Source organism: Mobula hypostoma, chromosome 2, assembly GCF_963921235.1.
Source record: "Mobula hypostoma chromosome 2, sMobHyp1.1, whole genome shotgun sequence".
NCBI classification, from domain to species: domain Eukaryota; kingdom Metazoa; phylum Chordata; class Chondrichthyes; order Myliobatiformes; family Myliobatidae; genus Mobula; species Mobula hypostoma.
Window position 1 is genome coordinate 116,675,355 of NC_086098.1, and position 23,423 is coordinate 116,698,777.

At 44.2% G+C, this 23,423-nt stretch overlaps 1 protein-coding gene across 3 annotated transcripts in view; it reads right to left on the reverse strand.

The window, feature by feature from the left end:
- Nucleotides 1–23,423, reverse strand: part of cnih3 (cornichon family AMPA receptor auxiliary protein 3) — a 112,133-nt gene that overhangs the window by 55,327 nt on the left and 33,383 nt on the right. For 2 of the 3 annotated variants that reach the window (XM_063072396.1, XM_063072404.1), the window contains exon 2: nt 6,775–6,843. In XM_063072396.1, the coding sequence (XP_062928466.1) occupies nt 6,775–6,843 (69 nt within the window). Of the gene's footprint in view, nt 1–6,774; nt 6,844–17,342; nt 17,387–23,423 lie in introns of those variants that run through there. The other variant, XM_063072414.1, reaches the window with a different exon arrangement.

Consider the following 23,423-nt stretch of genomic DNA (forward strand, 5'->3'; position numbering starts at 1 on the left):
GGAGTGAGTGGAGAGAGAATAAGAGGAGTGAGGGGAGAGAGAATGAGAGGTGTGAGGAGAGAGAGAATGAGAGGTGTGAGGAGGGAGAGAATGAGAGGAGTGAGTGGAGAGAGAATGAGAGGAGTGAGGGGAGAGAATGGGAGGACTGAGGGGAGAGAATGAGAGGAGTGAGGGGAGAGAGAATGAGAGGTGTGAGGGGAGAGAAAATGAGAGGTGTGAGGGGAGAGAGAATGAGAGGTGTGAGGAGAGAGAGAATGAGAGGTGTGAGGAGGGAGAGAATGAGTGGAGTGAGGGGAGAGAAAATGAGAGGAGTGAGGGAGAGAGAATGAGAGGAGTGAGGAGAGAGAGAATAAGAGGAGTGAGGAGAGAGAGAATGAGAGGAGTGAGGAGAGAGAATGAAAGGAGTGAGGGGAGAGAATGAGAGGAGTGAGATGGGGAGAATGAGAGGAGTGAGGAGAGAGAATGAGAGGAGTGAGGGGAGAGAGAATGAGAGGAGTGAGGAGAGAGAGAATGAGAGGAGTGAGGAGAGAGAATGAGAGGAGTGAGTGGAGAGAGAATGAGAGGAGTGAGGGGAGAGAATGGGAGGACTGAGGGGAGAGAATGAGAGGAGTGAGGGGAGAGAGAATGAGAGGTGTGAGGGGAGAGAGAATGAGAGGTGTGAGGAGAGAGAGAATGAGAGGTGTGAGGAGGGAGAGAATGAGTGGAGTGAGGGGAGAGAAAATGAGAGGAGTGAGGGAGAGAGAATGAGAGGAGTGAGGAGAGAGAGAATGAGAGGAGTGAGGAGAGAGAATGAAAGAAGTGAGGGGAGAGAGAATGAGAGCAGTGAGGGGAGAGAGAATGAGAGGAGTGAGGGGAGAGAGAATGAGAGGAGTGAGGGGAGAGAGAATGAGAGGAGAGAGGAGAGAGAATGAGAGGTGTGAGGAGAGAGAGAATGAAAGGAGTGAGGGTAGAGAATGAGAGGAGTGAGGGGAGAGAGAATGAAAGGAGAGAGGAGAGAGAATGAGAGGAGTGAGGGGAGAGAGAATGAGAGGAGTGAGGAGAGAGAGAATGAGAAGAGTGAGTGGAGAGAGAATGAGAGGTGTGAGGAGAGAGAGAATGAAAAGAGTGAGGGGAGAGAATGAGAAGGAGTGAGGGGAGAGAATGAGTGGAGTGAGGGGAAAGAATGAGAGGAGTGAGGGGAGAGAGGATGAGAGGAGTGAGGAGAGAGAGAATGAGAGGAGTGAGGAGAGAGAGAATGAGAGGAGTGAGGAGAGAGAATGAAAGGAGTGAGGGGAGAGAATGAGAGGAGTGAGATGGGGAGAATGAGAGGAGTGAGGAGAGAGAATGAGGGGAGAGAGAATGAGAGGAGTGAGGGGAGAGAGAATGAGAGGAGTGAGGGGAGAGAGAATGAGAGGAGTGAGTGGAGAGAGAATGAGAGGAGTGAGGAGAGAGAATGAGAGGAGTGAGGGAGAGAGAATGAGAGGAGTGAGGAGAGAGAGAATGAGAGGAGAGAGGGTAGAGAATGAGAGGAGTGAGGGGAGAGAGAATGAGAGGAGTGAGGGGAGAGAGAATGAGAGGACTGAGGAGAGAGAGAATGAGAGGAGTGAGGAGAGAGAATGAAAGGAGTGAGGGGAGAGAATGACAGGAGTGAGGGGAGAGAGAATGAGAGGAGTGAGGAGAGAGAGAATGAGAGGACTGAGGAGAGAGAGAATGAGAGGAGTGAGGAGAGAGAAAGAAAGGAGTGAGGGGAGAGAATGAGAGGAGTGAGATAGGGAGAATGAGAGGAGTGAGGGGAGAGAGAATGAGAGGAGTGAGGGGAGAGAATGAGAGGAGTGAGGGAGAGAGAATGAGAGGAGTGAGGGGAGAGAGAATGAGAGGTGTGAGGAGAGAGAGAATGAGAGGAGTGAGGGGAGAGAGAATGAGACGAGTGAGGAGAGAATGAGAGGAGTGAGGGGAGAGAATGAGAGGAGTGAGGAGAGAGAGAATAAGAGGAGTGAGGAGAGAGAGAATGAGAGGAGTGAGGAGAGAGAATGAAAGGAGTGAGGGGAGAGAATGAGAGGAGTGAGATGGGGAGAATGAGAGGAGTGAGGAGAGAGAATGAGAGGAGTGAGGGGAGAGAGAATGAGAGGAGTGAGGAGAGAGAGAATGAGAGGAGTGAGGAGAGAAAGAATGAGAGGAGTGAGTGGAGAGAGAATAAGAGGAGTGAGGGGAGAGAGAATGAGAGGTGTGAGGAGAGAGAGAATGAGAGGTGTGAGGAGGGAGAGAATGAGAGGAGTGAGTGGAGAGAGAATGAGAGGAGTGAGGGGAGAGAATGAGAGGAGTGAGGGGAGAGAATGAGAGGAGTGAGGGGAGAGAGAATGAGGTGTGTGAGGGGAGAGAGAATGAGAGGTGTGAGGAGAGAGAATGAGAGGAGTGAGGAGAGAGAGAATGAGAGGACTGAGGGGAGAGAGAATGAAAGGAGAGAGGAGAGAGAATGAGAGGAGTGAGGGGAGAGAGAATGAAGGGAGTGAGTGGAGAGAGAATGAGAGGTGTGAGGAGAGAGAGAATGAAAGGAGTGAGGGGAGAGAGAATGAGACGAGTGAGGAGAGAATGAGAGGAGTGAGGGGAGAGAATGAGAGGAGTGAGGAGAGAGAGAATAAGAGGAGTGAGGAGAGAGAGAATGAGAGGAGTGAGGAGAGAGAATGAAAGGAGTGAGGGGAGAGAATGAGAGGAGTGAGATGGGGAGAATGAGAGGAGTGAGGAGAGAGAATGAGAGGAGTGAGGGGAGAGACAATGAGAGGAGTGAGGAGAGAGAATGAGAGGTGAGGGGAGAGAGAGTGAGAGGTGTGAGGGGAGAGAATGAGAGGAGTGAGGGGAGAGAGAATGAGAGGAGTGAGGAGAGAGAATGAAAGGAGTGAGGGGAGAGAGAATGAGAGCAGTGAGTGGACAGAGAATGAGAGGAGTGAGGGGAGAGAGAATGAGAGGAGTGAGGGGAGAGAGAATGAGAGGAGTGAGTGGAGAGAGAATGAGTGGTGTGAGGGAGAGAGAATGAGAAGAGTGAGGGGAGAGAGAAGGAGAGGAGTGAGGGGAGAGAGAATGAGAGGAGTGAGGAGAGAGAGAATGAGAGGAGAGAGGGGAGAGAATGAGAGGAGTTAGATGGGGAGAATGAGAGGAGTGAGGAGAGAGAATGAGAGGAGTGAGGGGAGAGAGAATGAGAGGAGTGAGGAGAGAGAATGAAAGGAGTGAGGGGAGCGAGAATGAGAGGAGTGAGGGGAGAGAGAATGAAAGGAGAGAGGAGAGAGAATGAGAGGAGTGAGGGGAGAGAGAATGAGAGGAGTGAGGAGAGAGAGAATGAGAGGAGTGAGTGGAGAGAGAATGAGAGGAGTGAGGGGAGAGAATGAGAGGAGTGAGGGGAGAGAGAATGAGAGGAGTGAGGAGAGAGAATGAAAGGAGTGAGGGGAGAGAGAATGAGAGCAGTGAGTGGACAGAGAATGAGAGGAGTGAGGGGAGAGAGAATGAGAAGAGTGAGGGGAGAGAGAAGGAGAGGAGTGAGGGGAGAGAGAATGAGAGGAGTGAGGAGAGAGAGAATGAGAGGAGAGAGGGTAGAGAATGAGAGGAGTGAGGGGAGAGAGAATGAGAGGAGTGAGGGGAGAGAATGAGAGGAGTGAGGAGATAGAATGAGAGGAGTGAGGAGAGAGAATGAAAGGAGTGAGGGGAGAGAATGAGAGGAGTTAGATGGGGAGAATGAGAGGAGTGAGGAGAGAGAATGAGAGGAGTGAGGGGAGAGAGAATGAGAGGAGTGAGGAGAGAGAGAATGAGAGGAGTGAGTGGAGAGAGAATGAGAGGAGTGAGCAGAGAGAATGAGAGGAGTGAGGGGAGAGAGAATGAGAGGAGTGAGGAGAGAGAGAATGAGAGGAGTGAGAGGAGAGAGAGAATGAAAGGAGTGAGGGGAGAGAATGAGAGGAGTGAGGAGAGAGAGAATAAGAGGAGTGAGAGGAGAGAATGAGAGGAGTGAGGAGAGAGAGAATGAGAGGAGTGAGAGGAGTGAGAGAATAAGAGGAGTGAGAGGAGAGAATGAGAGGAGTGAGGGGAGAGAGAATGAGAGGAGTGAGGAGAGAGAGAATGAGAGGAGTGAGAGGAGAGAGAGAATGAAAGGAGTGAGGGGAGAGAATGAGAGGAGTGAGGAGAGAGAATGAGTGGAGTGAGGGAGAGAGAATGAGAGGAGTGAGGGGAGAGAATGAGAGGAGTGAGGGGAAAGAATGAGAGGAGTGAGTGGAGAGAGAATGAGAGGAGTGAGGAGAGAGAGAATGAGAGGAGTGAGGAGAGAGAGAATGAGAGGAGTGAGGAGAGAGAATGAAAGGAGTGAGGGGAGCGAGAATGAGAGGAGTGAGGGGAGAGAGAATGAAAGGAGAGAGGAGAGAGAATGAGGGGAGTGAGGGGAGAGAGAATGAGAGGAGTGAGGAGAGAGAGAATGAGAGGAGTGAGTGGAGAGAGAATGAGAGGTGTGAGGAGAGAGAGAATGAAAGGAGTGAGGGGAGAGAATGAGAGGAGTGAGGAGAGAGAGAATAAGAGGAGTGAGAGGAGAGAATGAGAGGAGTGAGGGGAGAGAATGAGAGGAGTGAGGGGAGAGAGAATGAGAGTGAGTGAGGGGAGCGAGAATGAGAGTGAGGTGAGAGAGAATGAGAGGAGTGAGGGGAGAGAATGAGAGGAGTGAGGAGAGAGAATGAGAGGAGTGAAGAGAGTGAGAATGAGAGGTGTGAGGAGAGAGAATGAGAGGAGTGAGGGGAGAGAGAATGAGAGGAGTGAGGGGAGAGAGAATGAGAGGAGTGAGGAGAGAGAATAAGAGGAGTGAGGGGAGAGAGAATGATAGGAGTGAGGGGAGAGAGAATGAGTGGAGTGAGGGGAGAGAGAATGAGAGGAGTGAGTGGAGAGAGAATGAGTGGTGTGAGGGAGAGAGAATGAGAGGAGTGAGGGGAGAGAGAATGAGAGGAGTGAGGGGAGAGAGAATGAGAGGAGTGAGGAGAGAGAGAATAAGAGGAGAGAGGATAGAGAATGAGAGGAGTGAGGGGAGAGAGAATGAGAGGAGTGAGGGGAGAGAGAATGAGAGGACTGAGGAGAGAGAGAATGAGAGGAGTGAGGAGAGAGAATGAAAGAAGTGAGGGGAGAGAGAATGAGAGGAGTGAGGGGAGAGAGAATGAGAGGAGTGAGGGGAGAGAGAATGAGAGGAGTGAGGGGAGAGAGAATGAGAGGAGTGAGGGGAGAGAGAATGAGAGGAGTGAGGGAGAGAGAATGAGAGGAGTGAGGGAGAGAGAATGAGAGGAGTGAGGGGAGAGAGAATGAGAGGAGTGAGGAGAGAGAATGAGAGGAGTGAGGGGAGAGAGAATGAGAGGAGTGAGGAGAGAGAGAATGAGAGGGGAGAGGGGAGAGAGAATGAGAGGTGTGAGGAGAGAGAATGAGAGGAGTGAGGAGAGAGAATGAGAGGACTGAGGAGAGAATGAGAGGAGTGAGGGGAGAGAGAATGAGGTGTGTGAGGGGAGAGAGAATGAGAGGAGTGAGGAGAGAGAGAATGAGAGGAGTGAGGAGAGAGAGAATGAGAGGAGTGAGGAGAGAGAATGAAAGGAGTGAGGGGAGAGAATGAGAGGAGTGAGATGGGGAGAATGAGAGGAGTGAGGAGAGAGAATGAGGGGAGAGAGAATGAGAGGAGTGAGGGGAGAGAGAATGAGAGGAGTGAGGGGAGAGAGAATGAGAGGAGTGAGGGGAGAGAGAATGAGAGGAGTGAGAGGAGAGAGAATGAGAGGAGTGAGGGGAGAGAGAATGAGAGGAGTGAGGAGAGAGAGAATGAGAGGAGAGAGGGTAGAGAATGAGAGGAGTGAGGGGAGAGAGAATGAGAGGAGTGAGGGGAGAGAGAATGAGAGGACTGAGGAGAGAGAGAATGAGAGGAGTGAGGAGAGAGAATGAGAGGAGTGAGGGGAGAGAATGAGAGGAGTGAGGGGAGAGAGAATGAGAGTGAGTGAGGAGAGAGAGAATGAGAGGACTGAGGAGAGAGAGAATGAGAGGAGTGAGGAGAGAGAGAATGAGACGAATGAGGAGAGAATGAGAGGAGTGAGGGGAGAGAATGAGAGGAGTGAGGAGAGAGAGAATAAGAGGAGTGAGGAGAGAGAGAATGAGAGGAGTGAGGAGAGAGAATGAAAGTAATGAGGGGAGAGAATGAGAGGAGTGAGGGTGGAGAATGAGAGGAGTGAGGAGACAGAGAAGGAGAGGAGTGAGGGGAGAGAATGAGTGGTGTGAGGGGACAGAATGAGAGGTGTGAGGAGACAGAGTATGAGAGGAGTGAGGGGAGAGTGGATGAGAGGAGTGAGGGGAGAGAATGAGAGGAGTGAGGGGAGAGAATGAGAGGTGTGAGGGGAGAGAGAATGAGAGGAGTGCGCTTTAGTAGAGAGGGAATGATGGGAGAGAGGGCAAAAGGAGTGAGGGTTTGAGGGGAGAGGGAGTGAAGGGTTGAGGGGTGAGGGTGTTAGGGAAGAGGGAGCAGGGCTGCAGGGAGAGGAGAGTGAGGGGAGGAGGGGCCGATGAAGTGGAAGTTAAGGTTGGGGTCCTGGGGGGGCAGAGGGGAGTGGGATGGGAAGGTGGGTTAAAGAGGGGCTGAGAGAACAGTGTTTGATCAACCATAACTAAAGAGATAACTTGCTTCAAGAACAGATCTCATTTGGCACACTCTTCATTTCTCATGCTTGGAACAATTTCAAGCATGAATATAGTACACATAAGGAAATGAGCCATGTATTTTGTGACATATGCAGTCTGTGCTGTACTCACTGCATGGAGTGGATTGCACTGGTCTACAGGGCTCCTGAGATCTGTACGCAATTCATCAAATGCAATTATCTGAAACACAGCAAAAAGCACGATTGTAAAATATCTTTAATGCAAGGCAGCATGGTACCATCGCGGTTAGTGCAACACTATTACCCGGGTTCAATTCCCGCCACTGTCTGTAAGGAGTTTTTATGTTCTCTCCTTGACCACGTGGGCTTGCTCTGGGAGCTCAAGGTTTCTCCCACGTGTTAAAGACGCGCTCGTTAGAAAGGTTAATTGTCACAGCAGTGTAACTGAGCTGCGTGGGCTTGTTAGACGGGAAGCACCTGTAACCGTGCTGAATCACGAAAATGTTCACGGAGACACAGGAGTCAGCATACGCTGAAATCTGCAGAATAAAGCCAACTGCTGGAAGAACTCATTGGATTGAAACAAAGGGTTAGTCAACGTTTCAGGTCAAGACACTGGGTCAGGATTACAATCCTCATGCTCCATTTCCAGTGGGATGACTTGCAGACGCAGTGTCTGTGCACACATGAACACGCGCAGAGTTGTGGGAGCAGCACGCAGACTGTATTGACTTGGCTTGTAGATGATAGAATGCTCTGGGCTTCAGTCAGTGAGTCATTTGCTGCAGGAACTCAGCCAGTCAGGCAGCATCTGTGAAGGGAAATGCACAACTGGCGTTTCAGATTGAAACCCTTCACTGGGACTCTTTCAGCAGCCGCTCTTGTGCCTCTAATTTGTTCTTGCAGCTAATATTTTCATGGCTGCCTTATCACCACAGTTCAGCAATACTACAGAATGAGCACCTGTGTTTCTTGTTTAATTGTGTTTTCTTGTTTAATTTGTTTTTCTTGTGAATGCTACTTATATGATGCTATCAGCCTGAGGTGTTGCTGCAAGTAAGTTTTTCACTGCAACCGTGCACACATGCGACTTTGACTTTGGTCCAGTTTAGTTCTTGTTAATGGCGGCCTATTCATGGGAAAGCTGGCAGAGGTAATTCCATTGAAGATCTGGACTCTCGACTCTCTCTTGCTGGAGATAGTCAATGCCTGGCACATACGATATGTCCCACAAATGTTTGCTGTTTATCAGCTTATGCCTGAATGTTGTTAAGTCTTGCCACAAGCAGAATTGGGCTGCTTCACTTGTTGTATTGTAAGTGGAATTAAACATCGCGGAATCAGCTGTGAACATCCCCATTTCCGAGGGCAGGCTTTTGATGGGACAGCTGAAGATGACTGCCCAAGAAACTCCTGTAATTTGGATGATTGGCTTCTCAAAACTATGAATCAAAGGAGCTGACTTGTTTCACCAGGATTGCTAGATACCACAGCTGATCAAATTGATGTCAAGAGCAGGCTTTCTTCTAGCAGGTCTTTTGTCCATGTTTGGATCAAGACTGTAAGGAGATCTGGAGCTGAATGATCCTGATAAAACTCAGACTGAGCTTCACAGAACAGGGATTGGAGAGAAAGTGCTACTTGAAAGCATGGCCTTCCTTCCTTCCTTCCTTCACTTTACCGATATTTCAGAATAGAGTAATGGGCAATAATTAACCAGATAGATTTTATCCTAAAAATAAAAAGAACTGTAGCTGTTGGAAGTCTGAAATAAAACAGAAAATGTTGGAAACACATGATGCAATTTACAGTTCTGTGGTGAGAGGAGCTAATGTGGCTACCTGAAAAGTTAATTCTTGTTTCATATTCTACACATTCTGTTTGACCTTTGAGTGTTTCAGCATTTTCAGATTGGATTTATCCTGCCCTTTTTGTGGACAAATGCATATATTAGAAAAGGTATACACACAAACATAAATAAACACATTAAAATAAATATTTGGGCACATATTTACAAAGATTCAGTATTTAACCTTAATTTAGAGATTTAATGGCCACTAGAGAAACCACAACAGCCATTAACAACAATATAAGCTCCACGCAGTATCCTCTGCACACAAATTAGTACATACAACCAAAATTAAACACATCTGTAGCTACACACAGATTTACAAGCTACTTAAACCAATTTTCACAACAATCTACCAGCCTCGGGGTCACATATGTGGGTAACAGTAATCCACTGAATTCATTCTCTGGACTATTAGCTTAGTTTCACACCACAAATAACAGGAGAATTACAAAGAAGAAACAGTTCTTCCCGGTTTGTCATTCTCTCAGATCATGGCTGATGTTTTGCCTCATCCCCAGTCTCCTGCACTAACCCCATATCCCTTGATTCCGCTACATCCAAAAAACTATGTCAGAAAGCCTCCATTTTGTACTCCCTCAGTGATGTGGTAACTCCATGTTACTTGGCTCAGCTAATTGCTGATCTTTGTTTTATGATGTTCCATGGACCTCCAACTGTTATCTGTGAGATTCAACCACGTTGTCAGCCTTGTGCTGAAATATTAATGCCTGTAATGTTCTAAACCACAGCCTGTCACTCCACAGGATCTCCATATTATTAGCATTCTTTTTGTCAAGTTTTCATCACCAATTACCTTCTTAATTTCTCCACAACTTGGTGGAGTTTCAGATGCCAATGCATTCCTCTGACTGTTTCTCATCTTCTCTCTCTGATTAACAGCCGCTAAATACTGAAGTACTACAGCTGCTGACAATTTTGAATAAAGTCCCTCAGCAGGTCCGATATTGTCAGCAGAGGAAGAAACAGAGTTAACCGTTCTAGCTGATGACCTTTCATCAGTTTGGATGCGCAGTCTAATCTGGAGTCGACTGCTTAGGACCAAAGTGAAGAGAATTATCATCAAAGGACGGTGAATCTTTGGAATTCTCTCCCCTGTGGAGGTTACTGATTGTGTTTCAGACAGATCAATAAATTTCTGGAGATTAATGGAATCAAGGGATATAAGGAAAGGGTAGGAAACTTATGCTTGAGGTAAAGAACTTGCTGAATGAGGAAGCGGGCTTGAGAGGCAGAATGAATACTCTCACTCCTTGGAATCGAGTTTATTATCACTGACTTATATGACATGAGAGATGTTGTCTTTGGCAGCAGTACAGTGCCAGAACATAAAAACTACCGTAAATTACAAAATAAATAATGCCGTGAAAAGGAATAACTACATGGTGTTCATGGATTCACAAACATTTAAATATTGCCAAAAGAGGAGTGGTGAGGTAGTGTCCACGGGCTCAGGAACCATGAAGAAATCTGATGGTGGAGAGAAAGAAACTGTACCTGAATCACTAAATGTGGGTCTTCAGGATTCCCTGAAGGTAGAAATGAGAATAGGGCAGGTCCCAGATTATCAGGGTCTTTAATGATGGACACAGCCCTCTTGAAAATATCATTGATGGTGGGAAATGTTTTGCCCATGTTGGCACTGACTAAGTCTACAACCCTCAGAGCCTCTTGCATTGTAGGCTCTGTGCCAGGATGTGGTACTACAACCAGTCAGAATTTGATAGAAATGTGAAAGAGTCTTTGGTGACATACCAAATCTCCTCAAACTCCTAATGGCATGCCTTCTTTGTGATTACGCCAGACTGTTGGGTCCAGGATAGATCCTCTGAGATGCTGACACCCAGAAACTGCAAGCTATGTTTTAACCAAAATAAACATTATTTGTAATAAAAAGTATTTATAATAATAAACCATGTAATGCCTTTTCATTCTTATATTCATAGGCAAGGTGTTAAATAGTGTTGAATTGCAGTTTTAAAACTAATAGTAGTGTTGCCCCTCATGTGGCTCCCTGGAGTGGTACACTACTACAATAACTGAGGCCTTCCTCACCCAACCCAGTCCCTCCATGTCTAGTAGTGGATGAACCCTATACTCTGGTCCTCCCTCACTGAGCAAACCCTTCTTCTGGCTGCACCAAGCTTCAGTACATCCCTCAGCACGGACTCCCGAGGCCTGGGATTTGCCAGCCGGCAGCATTCCTCAATGGGCATCTCACTGTGCTGGCATACCAACAAATTCCGGGCAGACTGAAGGATGTCCTTCACTGAGCTGATCTTCCAACAGCACTTCATGTCTGTTTCTCTGTGAACAGCCTGTAAATCAGAGAGTCCTCTGTCACCCTACTGCTCCGAATGAACCATGACACAGACTCCCTCGTATCTTTCTCCACACCCTCTTTGCAAACCCAGGCATGCAAGAAGAATCAGATTGGGAGAGCCCCTCTCCCTGACAGAGGAGCAAGATCTTGGTGCCTGTTGGTGAAATCTGGCGATGAATCATTCTGCCAGATCGTCTGGATTGTCTGCCGGGGAAACCACCCCACTGCACTCATCGTCCCTCTCCCACAGTGTCTGCAGAGCACTGGATGCCGATCACTGCCTGGAGGAACTTTCCATGAGGGATAGATAGGCAGTGCAGTGACTGGGACGCTGCACGGTACTGAGACCGGACCAGGCCCATCCTTCATAATATTCATGAATCTAGGTTCTGTGCACAGGCTGATGCTGAACAAACATGAGGGTAGTTATCAGGGCAAGGGTGACATTGAGCCTTTGACCCCTCGTCCAGGGACTTGTGTACCTTAACCCATCTGACCTGCTCCAACTTGGATCCCCAGATAAACTGGAAGATGGCCCGTGATTTCCAAGCTGGAGGAGCGGAGGACAGGCCACACTTGCAGCAAGTACAGCAGCTCTGACAGCACCTCACACCTGATGACCAGGTTCTTTCCGGTTTTTGAGAGGGAACTTAATTCCCACAGTCCCAATTTCTGTTTTGCCTTCCCAATCCACTCCAGCCAATTCTTGCTGCATGCCTTGAGATCTCTGAACACAGCACCTCCAGGTAATCGGAGCTGATACGAAGGGAATACTGGATCGGTCCCCCAGAGCCCCAGTACCTCCAGGTAATCGGAGCTGATAGTGAAGGAAATACTGGATCGGTCAGGCCATTTACAAAGAGCATAGCCACACCCTTTGTGCAGTTAACTCTGGCCCCTGATGCTGATCAATCTGAAAACCAACCTCAGTTCCAAGCAGAAGATGGTGATATCATGCATGTACAGGGAGATTTATACCTGGGTCTCCCCTCTGCCTGAGAACATCACATCCTTCTGGATGGATTCAGCAGAGGATTCAGCACACAAACAAGACAGGAAGGAGTGGGAAAACCTGCATGATTCCAGAACTGATCGGGAAGCTATCAGTTTCCCACCCATTGATTTGAACACCACTACAAATGTCTATGTAGAGCAGTTAGATCCAATGCCAGATACCTATTTTGGGGAGCTTGTCCATCACATACATGTGTGATATCCTGTCGAAGGCTTTTCCCTGGTGCAAGCTGGCCAGGCAGGCATCCACACCCTTGTTCTGCCCATAGGTCAGTGGTTCCCAAACTGGGCCATATCAAACCCCACTAAGGCAGTCGGATCTTCTTAAGGGGCAATAAAGATAAAGGTGGTGGTGGTGGGGGGTGCATTCAGTTGCAAGACAGCTGAGGGATTACTGATTTCATTTAAGAAGTGAATTACTTATTTTGTTTGAGCTGCAGAGCCTCATAATTGATTACATGATCACATAATCACCTCATCTCTTGCTAACCCAACATTCTCTTGAACTTTGCTTGAAGCATGTTAAAGTTGTTGAAAAGCAATGTGACACTTCTGTACTTGGCATATCAAGAGAAATCTGAACTGAAGAAATCATGTTATTTCTGGGGCCGGCCCACACATTATTGCCATTCACTACTGTAGTGCAGTGTAGCTAGTACGATTCCCATAAGCTAATCATGGAGCAAAGCAATCCCTGTGAATTGGAGTATGGCGTTCAATGGGGTAAAGTTCATAATCTGCCCTTTCAGATGCTTTTGACCACATTTCTCTAGCCCACGGCCCAACCGTGATGTCACCACCCCAATATATGTACCATCGGGCAGAGAATTGGGTTTTGTCTGAGCTATGATGATGTCATAACTTTCCCCTTTATTGATTGCAGCATTTGAGGCAGTCAACCCTGGTCATTAATGGCAGAAGCAGACCATGTAGACAGCATAGTGTGGAGTACCTGAAATATGGATGTACACCACCAGCAAGAACCAAAAGCAGCCAATGTGTCTGTGTGCAAAAAAGTTTTCTTTAATACATATGAGGCAGTTAAACTGCCCAGGCTCCTTGAACATTTGCAGAGAATACACTCTGATAAAACAAGTAAGAACTTGGCTTATTTTCAGACACTTTGTGAAAAACATTCAGAAACGGAAAATACTCCAAAACATGTTAGTCAGCATTTCACAACAAAACAGTGATGGTTTGTGTGCTTTGCACAACATTTCATTGCTCTTTGCTAAATCTGGAAAGCTCCATACAATTGGAAAAGAACTGGATCTGCCAGCAGTAAGGGAGGTTCTGAATGTGGTTTTGCATAAGTCACCAGACCAAATAATGAAAGCAATTCTACTCAGCAACAACTATATTCAAAAACAAATAAAATAAATATCTAAAAATGTGGAAGTCACATTATGCAACATACTTAGAACAACAGAGTTTGTTCTGCAGTTGGATGAGCCAACTTTGCCAGGAGAAAATACCATATAACCATATAACAATTACAGCACGGAAACAGGCCATCTCGGCCCTTCTAGTCCGTGCCGAACGCTTACTCTCTCCTAGTCCCACCGACCTGCACTCAGCCCATAACCCTCCATTCCTTTCCTGTCCATATAGCTATCCAATTTTACTTTAAACGACAATATCGAACCTGCCTCTACCACTTCTACTGGAAGCTCATTCCACACAACTACCACTCTCTGAGTAAAGAAGTTCCCTCTCATGTTACCCCTAAACTTTTGCCCCCTAACTCTCAACTCATGTCCTCTTGTTTGAATCTCCCCTACTCTCAATGAAAAAAGCCTATCCATGTCAACTCTATCTATCCCCCTCATAATTTTATATACCTCTATCAAGTCCCCCCTCAACCTTCTACGCTCCAAAGAATAAAGACCTAACTTGTTCAACCTTTCTCTGTAACTTAGGTGCTGAAACCCAGGTAACATTCTAATCTTCTCTGTACTCTCTCTATTTTGTTGACATCTTTCCTATAATTCGGTGACCAGAACTGTACACAATACTCCAAATTTGGCCTTACCAATGCCTTGTACAATTTTAGCATTACATCCCAACTCCTATACTCAATGCTCTGATTTATAAAGGCCAGCATACCAAAAGCTTTCTTCACCACCCTATCCACATGAGATTCCACCTTCAGGGAACTATGCACCATTATTCTTAGATCCCTCTGTTCTACTGCATTCTTCAATGCCCTACCATTTACCATGTATGTCCTATTTTGATTAGTCCTACCAAAACGTAGCACCTCACACTTATCAGCATTAAACTCCATCTACCATCTTTCAGCCCACTCTTCTAACTGGCCTAAATCTCTCTGCAAGCTTTGAAAACCTACTTCATTATCCACAACTCCACCTATCTTAGTATCATCTGCATACTTACTCATCCAATTTACCACCCCATCATCCAGATCATTAATGTATATGACAAACAACATTGGACCCAGTACAGATCCCTGAGGCACACTACTAGTCACCGGCCTCCAATCTGACAAACAGTAATCCACCACTACTCTCTGGCATCTCTCATCCAGCCACTGTTGAATCCATTTTACTACCTCAATATTAATACCTAACGATTGAACCTTCCTAACTAACCTTCTGTGTTGAACCTTGTCAAAGGCTTTACTGAAGTCCATATAGACTACATCCAACGCTTTACCCTCATCAACTTTCTAACCTCTTCAAAAAATTCAATAAGATTTGTCAAACATGACCTTCCATGCACAAATCCATGTTGACTGTTCCTAATCAGACCCTATCTATCCAGATAATTATATATACCATCTCTAAGTATACTTTCTATTAATTTACCCACCACTGGCGTCAAACTTACAGGCCAATAATTGCTAGGTTTACTCTTAGAACCCTTTTTAAACAATGGAACAACATGAGCAATACACCAATCCTCCAGCACCATCCCCATTTCTAATGACATTTAAAATATTTCTGTCAGAGCCCCTGCTATTTCTACACTAACTTCCCTCAAGATCCTAGGGAATATCCTGTCAGGACCCAGAGACTTATCCACTTTTATATTCCTTAAAAGCGCCAGTACTTCCTCTTCTTTAATCATCATAGTTTCCATAACTTCCCTACCTGTTTCCCTTACCTTACACAATTCAATATCCTTCTCCTTAGTGAATACCGAAGAAAAGAAATTGTTCAAAATCTCCCCTATCTCTTTTGGTTCCACACATAGCTGTCCACTCTGATTCTCTAAGGGACCAATTTTATTCCTCACTATCCTTTTGCTATTAATATAACTGTAGAAACTGTTTGGATTTATTTTCACCTTACTTGCCAAAGCAACCTTGTATCTTCTTTTAGCTTTTCTAATTCCTTTCTTAAGATTCTTTTTACATTCTTTATATTCCTCGAGCACCTCATTTACTCCATGCAACCTATATTTATTGTAGGTATCTCTCTTTTTCTGAAACAAGTTTCCAATATCCCTTGAAAACCATGGCTCTCTCAAACTTTTAACCTTTCAACCTAAGAGGAACATAAAGATGCTGTACCCTCAAAATTTCACCTTTAAATGACCTCCATTTCTCTATTACATCCTTCCCATAAAAGAAATTGTCCAATCCACTCCTTCTAAATCCTTTCACATCACCTTAAAGTTAGCCTTTCTCCAAACAAAAATCTCAACCCTGGGTCCAGACCTATCCTTCTCCATAATTATATTGAATCTAATGGCATTATGATCACTGGACCCGAAGTGCTCCCCAACATATACCTCCGTCACCTGACCTATCTCATTCCCTAACAGGAGATCCAACACTGCCCCTTCTCTAGTTGGTACCTCTATGTATTGCTGCAAAAAACTATCCTGCACACATTTTACAAACTCCAAACCATCCAGGCCCTTTTACAGTATGAGCTTCCCAGTCTACGTGTGGAAAATTAAAATCTCCCACAATCACAACCTTGTGCTTACTACAAATATCTGCTATCTCCTTACAAATTTGCTCCTCCAATTCTCACTCCCCATTAGGTGGTCTATAATACACCTCTATAAGTGTTACTACACCTTTCCCATTCCTCAATTCCACCCAAATAGCCTCCCTAGACAAACCCTCTAATCTATCCTGCCAGAGCACCGCTGTAATATTTTCTCTGACAAGCAATGCAACACCTCCCCCTCTTGTCCCTCCGATTCTATTATCCAGGAATATTTAGTTGCCAATCACACCCCTCCTGCAACCATGTTTTACTAATAGCTACAACATCATACTTCCAGGTATCAATCCATACTCTAAGCTCATCCATTTTTGTTACAATGCTCCTAGCATTAAAATAAATGCATTAAAGGAATTTTCCACCTCTTATTCTCTGTTTATCACTAACGGTGCAAACAACTTTACTATCTCCTTTTTCTTCCTTCTTCCCTACATCTGTTCCTACACTCTAGTTCCCCTCCCCTCTTGTATCTAGTTTAAATCCACTGGAGCCTCTCTAGCAAACCTACCTGTAAGAATATTTGTCCCCCTCCAGTTCAGATGTAAACCGTTCCACCGAAACAGGTCCCACCTTTCCTGGAAAACTGCCCAATTATCTATAAACCTGAAGCCCTCCCTCCTGCACCATGTCTTCAGCCACGTGTTGATCTGTGCTATCTTACTATTTCTAAACCCGCCTGCACGTGGCACTGGTAGCAATCCTGAGATTGCTATCCTGGAGGTCTCGTCCTTTAACTTGGCGCCTAACTCCCTAAACTCACCTTTCAGGACCTCCTCACTCTTCCTACCCACGTCATTGGTCCCTACATGGACCATGACATCCCGCTGCTCACCCTCCCTCTTGAGAATACTGAGAACTCGATCCAAGATATCGCGGACCTTGACACCAGGGAGGCAACAGAGACCATCCGGGATTCTCGATCTCTTCCACAGTACCTCTGATCTGTCCCCCTAACTATTGAATCCCCTATCACTACTGCTCTCCTCTTTTCCCTCCTTCCCTTCTGAGCTGGGGGTCCCATCTTGGTGCCAGAGACACAACCACTGCAACTTGTCCCTGGTAAATCGTCCCCATCAACAGTATCCAAAATGATATACTTATTATCGGTGGGAACGGCCACAGGGATGCTCTGCTCATTCTGTCTATTCCCCTTCCCTCTCCTGACAGTCACCCAGCTACTGTCTCCTGACTCTTAGGGGTGACTATCTCTCTGTAACTCCTGTTTATTTCTGCCTCTGCCTCCCGAATGATCCAAAGTTCATCCAGCTCCAGTTCCCTAACTCAGTTTGTCAGGAGCTGCAGCTGGATGCACCTTTTGCAGGTGTAGTCATCAGGGACGATTGCGCTCGCCCTGACTTCCCACATACTGCAAACAGAGTGGAATCTTTGCATCCTGGTTATGTTCACTTCATAAAAGATGAAAGTGTCTTTCATGAGGTGTTATTTGCAAGAAGACTAGACGTAGATTTGAAGGAGGAGTCAATATTTCAGTATGCTGAGAAATTTTTCAAAGGGAAGTACATTCCACTCACCAACATTCTTGCTTGTGCAACAAATGGGGCACCATCAATGGCAGGACGCCACCATGGGATTATTACTTTCTTGAGAAAAGATGTACATAACATATTTACCATTTACTGTGTAACTCACAGACAACATCTTGTTAGAAAAAAACCTAAGTGATCAACTGCACAAATCATTATATACTGCTATCACAGCACTAAATAAAATCAAGTCCCATTCTCTCAATTCTCAACTATTTTGAGAGCTTTTTATTGAGAATGATAAACAGTTTGTACATTTGCTGATGCACACAGAAGTCAGATACAGTAGCTCTCAAAAATAAACTGCTTGAGATGCTTTCACCGGTATGTGCTTCTTCTAACTGTGATAAAATTCTTTGAAGATTCAAATACTTTATCCTGTAATCAACAGAATAACATTTGGGATGGTAATGCATATTTATCAGAATTATTCACTAAGTTTAATGAAATCATCAGACAGTATCAATTTTTATCCCTAAATCTTTTTTTAATATTATTGATTCTAAAATTTCTTCATATACCATTTGTATATGGCAGAATAGAAATCCTAGTTTAAGTAAGAAATATTCACAGAAATCAATAAAAGGTGGTTTGGCTTTGCTGAATCTTAGATTTTATTATTGAGCAATTAATATTTGATATTTAGTGTTTTGGACACAAGAGTTGGATGAAACTCAATGTCCACGATGGATGAACTTTGAGCGTGAGTCTGCACAGGGGTTTTCATTGACTTCTATTTTAGGGGCTGCACTTCCCTTTGCACTTACTAAATTGAATAAACAAATGATAAATTCAATAATTAAATATACAATACGAATATGGTTTCAATTTCGTAAATATTTTGGATTGAATAAATTTATCCTGTTAAGTTCTATTATATCTAATTTTTTCTTTCAACCATCTAGAATTGATCAAGATTTTCTTTTACGGAAATCAAAGGGAATAACATGTTTTCATGATTTATTCATGGATAATTGTCTCATGTCTTTTGAACAGTTGTCTAATAAATATAATTTGCCTAGATCACACTTTTTCAGATATTTACAGATTAGAAACTTTCTGAATGTTATTTTACCTACCTTTCCAATATCACATCAAATTGAAGTCACAGAAAAAATTTTAAGTTTAAATCCCTATCAGAAGAGTTTAATATCATTTAATTATAAAAATATGCTTAGGTACTTCCGATAAAATTAAGTGGGAAAGACAACTTCAGATACCTTTACCTGCAGAAAAATGGGAGAAAATTCTTCATCTAATTAATGCTTCTTCAGTGTGTGCTAGACACACTTTGATACAACTTAATGTGGTTCATAGGGCCCATATGTCCAAGGATAAGTTAGCTCATTTTTACTGCCATATAAATCCTGTTTGTGATAGATGTAATTCTGAGGTAGCTTCCTTGACACATATGTTCTGGTCTTGTCCTCTTCTAGAAAAATATTGGAAAGATATTTTTGATATTATTTCAGTAGTTCTGCGTGTTGATTTACAACCTCATCCTATTACTGAAATGTGTGGACTACCAGTGATAGACTCTAGTCATTTATCCTCATCAGCTTGTCGTCTAATTGCATTTGTTACATTAATAGCCAGAAGATCCATTTTACTTAAATGGAAAGATTTCAATCCCCCTACTACACTTCAATGGTTTTCCCAAACGTTAGCATGCCTAAACTTGGAAAAAATTGGGAGCAGTATTATGGATTCTTCGGTTAAATTTGAAGAAACTTGGAGGCCATTTATTCAATATTTTCATATGATGTAAGTTGACCCTTTCTGAATCCTTTGTAGTAATTTCTTGTTCACGTATAGAGGAGCGGGGTTGATGACAAATAATAATTTTAGCTGATGTAATATGACAGCCCAATCTTTTTTTTTAGTTTAGGGTTTCTTTTCTCTTTATAAAATATCTTTTTCATGGTTAGTTACTAAGAGATTGGGAGGCTAAACTACATTTGTTACTAGGAATCTGCGCTTGTACGTGTTAACAGTTATTAATGTAATCCCGATCTCTTTGTATTATTATTATTGTTATGTTTATTAATTTTGAAACTTAATAAAAAGATTGAAAAAGAAAATTTAATGAAATCTATCTTCAATTGCAAGGAAATTATGTGAATCTTATCAAAGTCAAATCAGTCGTCTCCACATTTCTGTCCAAGTTCACCCTATTTAAGTACAACATTTGTTGTGGTGACCTTTTTCAATCTCTAAGCCTCTCTGAGTTGAAAGAGAGAAAGACAACAACAAATGATGAACTTCAAGTATACTTTATCCTCCTGGGTGAGCTGCATAATGACATGTCAGAAAGATTTCAGAGGATCTTCTCTCGATCCAAATTCCAGATTGGGTAATAAATCAATTCCTGAACACTTGTAATGAGGAATTAACAGGAAGGATGGAGGAAGAACTGATCTCTCTACAAAATGACTTTGAGCTGAAGATGAGGTTCAAAAAAATCATATTAAGACTTTTGGTTGGCGAAAGAAATCTCAGAACACTATCCTGCACTGTGGAAAAAAGCCAGGATGTTCTTTATTGCCCTTCCAACATCATATTTAGTGGAGCACAGTCACCTAACTTCTCTCAAAGCAATGAAGTGGACTGCAAATTAGTGAACATGGGGATCTGAGACTCCTTCTGAGTGACACTCAGCCTGATGTTGAGAAGCTGATATCACTGGACCAAGCCTGTCCATCCCATTGAAAGGTGAAAAAGCAAAGTAGTGAATGTTTGGACTTCTACTGTACGCTCTAAAATTGTTGATGAAAATAGTTTCACTGTAATTAAGAAAAGAAATAATTTTATTTGTATCTTTAAATAGGTTTTATAGTTTTTCCAATTATTTGTCGCTATTTTGAATATTTAGTTCCTATTCTTTTTCACTGTGCATCGTAAATCAAAATTCTTTATAGTTTTTATGTAATGGCTGGAAAAGGAGCGTGAGCTGCTGGAGATGTGGTCTGGGAGCCAAGGGAGCGGTAACCCAAAAATGTTTGGGAACCACTGAGTTAAGCATGGGATCCCTGAGCAGTGCAAGGGTGCAAGAAATCTTCCTGGCAAGTACAGCACAGGTTTAGTTCAGGTGGATCACCCGTCCCACAGCAGACTTGACCCCATTGGTAATGGCCTTGGACAGGAACTTGAAGCTGTTTACACTATCTACCGCTGGCCCCTCAATGAAGACAGGTGTGTGTTCTTCTGATTTCCCCTTCCTGAAGTCCAGAACCAACTCCCATTTCTTCTGTTATGACCTGAGAGAGGACAAGTGCCCTTTCTAGTACTGCAAACACTTCAAGCAATTTTAACCCATCCTGAATCACAATAACAGCTGAAGTTCTAATAGCAACTACTACTTTGGGAAAGATTTGATGTAAAATATTCATTCAGTACCTCATTCATTCCTCTGTTACTATGGGTAGATTTCCTATTCCTCTCCTCTTACAACAGTTTTCCTGTCCATACACCTTCAGAATGTGTTCTATGTTTGTTCCCTGTCTTTTCTCAACTCCCTGCTTGCCATCAATGGACTTTTTACTTCGCCTCATTGCATCCAGTTCTAGTCACAACATTTTGGGAAGAACATGAGGATCTTCAAGTGAAAGAAGAAAAGATTTATTGGAATGGTTACAGAGAGGAGGGATTTCAGCCCCAACTTAAAAATTGAGAGCGTAGGGCTGTTCTTGGAGCAAGGAAGCTTTAGAAGAAATTTCATAGATCGTGTCATACTTAGTATAGAGATGGGATGGTTCAAGGCTCAGGGACACCAACTTAAATTTTGACTTGTAGATACATGGGAGTCATGAGGAACTGCTCAGTGACTCAGGCCAGTGAACCTAACATCAGTAACTCTCAGAATCCTCTCCAGTAAGTTACTGAAGGGGATTCTAAGAGACAGGATTCATGGCTTTGTGCATGGGAGATCAGGTCTTATGAATGTGATAGAGGTTTTTGAAGAAGTAACTAAGTAACCTCCAGGGTAGTAATCTCAGGATTGCTACCTGTGCCACGTGCTAGCAAGGGCAAGAGTCGTCGGATCAGGCAGATGAATGCGTGGCTGAGAGACTGGTGTAGGGGGCAGGGCTTCAGATTCTTGGATAATTGGGATCTCTTCTGGGGAAAGTATGACCTGTTCAAAAAGGACAGGTTACACCTGAACCCGAAGGGGACCAATATCCTGGCGGGAAAGTTTAATAGAGCTGTTAGGGAGGGTTTAAACTAATTTGGCAGGGGGATGGGAACCGGAATGCTGGAGCAGAGGAAGGGGAAAACAGAAATAAATCTAAGATAGTGAGCAGTAAAGATGTCAGGAAAGACAGCCAGGTGATGGGGCAAATGTGTAGCCATTGGGATGAGTTGAAGTGCAATAAAGTTGCAGTGAAATCAAAGCAAAAAGTATCAAATACTGGTCTTAAGGTGTTGTACTTAAATGCACGCAGCATAAGGAATAAGGTGGATGATCTTGTTGTACAGCTACAGATTGGCAGGTATGATATTGTGGCCATCACTGAGACCTGGCTAAAGGATGCATGTCTCTGGGAGCTGAACGTCCAAGGATACACGGTGTATCGGAAGGATAGGAAGGTAGGCAGAGGGGGAGGCGTGGCTTTATTGGTAAGAAATGATATTAAATCATTAGAAAGAGGTGATATAGGATCGGAAGGTGCAGAATCTTTATGGGTTGAGCTAAGGAATAGCAGGGGTAAAAGGACCCTGATGGCAGTTATTTATAGGCCTCCAAACAGCTGCAGTGATGTGGACTACAAATTACAACTGGAAATAGAAAAGGCTTGTCAGAAGGGCAGTGTTATGATAATTGTGGGGGATTTTAACATGCGAGTAGATTGGAAAAATCAGGTCGGCACTGGATCTCAAGAGAGAGAATTTGTAGAATGTCTGCGAGATGGCTTTTTAGAACAGCTTGTTGTTGAGCCCACTAGGGGATCGGCTGTACTGGATTGGGTATTGTGTAATGAACCAGAGGTGATTGGAGAGATTGAGTTGAAGGAACCCTTAGGAGGCAGTGATCATAACATGACTGAGTTCACTGTGAAATTAGAAAAAGAGAAGCCGAAATCTGATGTGTCGGTGTTTCAGTGGAGTAAAGGAAATTACAGTGGCATGAGAGAGGAACTGGCCAAAGTTGACTGGAAAGAGACACTGGTGGGAAAGACAGCAGAGCAGCAGTGGCTGGAGTTTATGCGAGAAATGAGGAATGTGCAAGACAGGTATATTCCAAAAAAGAAGAAATTTTCAAGTGGAAAAAGGATGCAACCGTGGTTGACAAGAGAAGTCAAAGCCAAAGTTAAAGCAAAGGAGAGGGCATACAAGGAAGCAAAAATTAGTGGGAAGACAGAGGATTGGGAAGTTTTTAAAACCTTACAAAAGGAAACCAAGAAGGTCATTAAGAGAGAAAAGATTAACTATGAAAGGAAACTAGCAAATAATATCAAAGAGGATACTAAAAGCTTTTTCAAGTATATAAAGAGTAAAAGACAGGTGAGAGTAGATATAGGACCGATAGAAAATGATGCTGGAGAAATTGTAATGGGAGATGAGGAGATGGCAGAGGAACTGAACAAGTATTTTGCATCAGTCTTCACTGAGGAAGACAGCAGGATACCGGATACTCAAGGGTGGCAGGGAAGAGAAGTGTGCGCAGTTACAATTACGACAGAGAAAGTACTCAGGAAGCTGAATAGGCAAAAGGTTGATAAATCTCCTGGACCAGATGGAATGCACCCTCATGTTCTGAAGGAAGTAGCTGTGGAGATTGCGGAGGCATTAGCGATGATCTTTCAAAAGTCGATAGATTCTGGCATGGTTCCGGAAGACTGGAAGATTGCAAATGTCACTCCGCTATTTAAGAAGGGGGCAAGGAAGCAAAAAGGAAATTATAGACCTGTTAGTTTGACGTCAGTGGTTGGGAAGTTGTTGGAGTCGATTGTCAAGGATGAGGTTACAGAGTACCTGGAGGCATATGACAAAATCCTGCCTGACAAACCTATTACAATTTTTTGAGGAAATTACCAGTAGGCTAGACAAGGAAGATGCAGTGGATGTTGT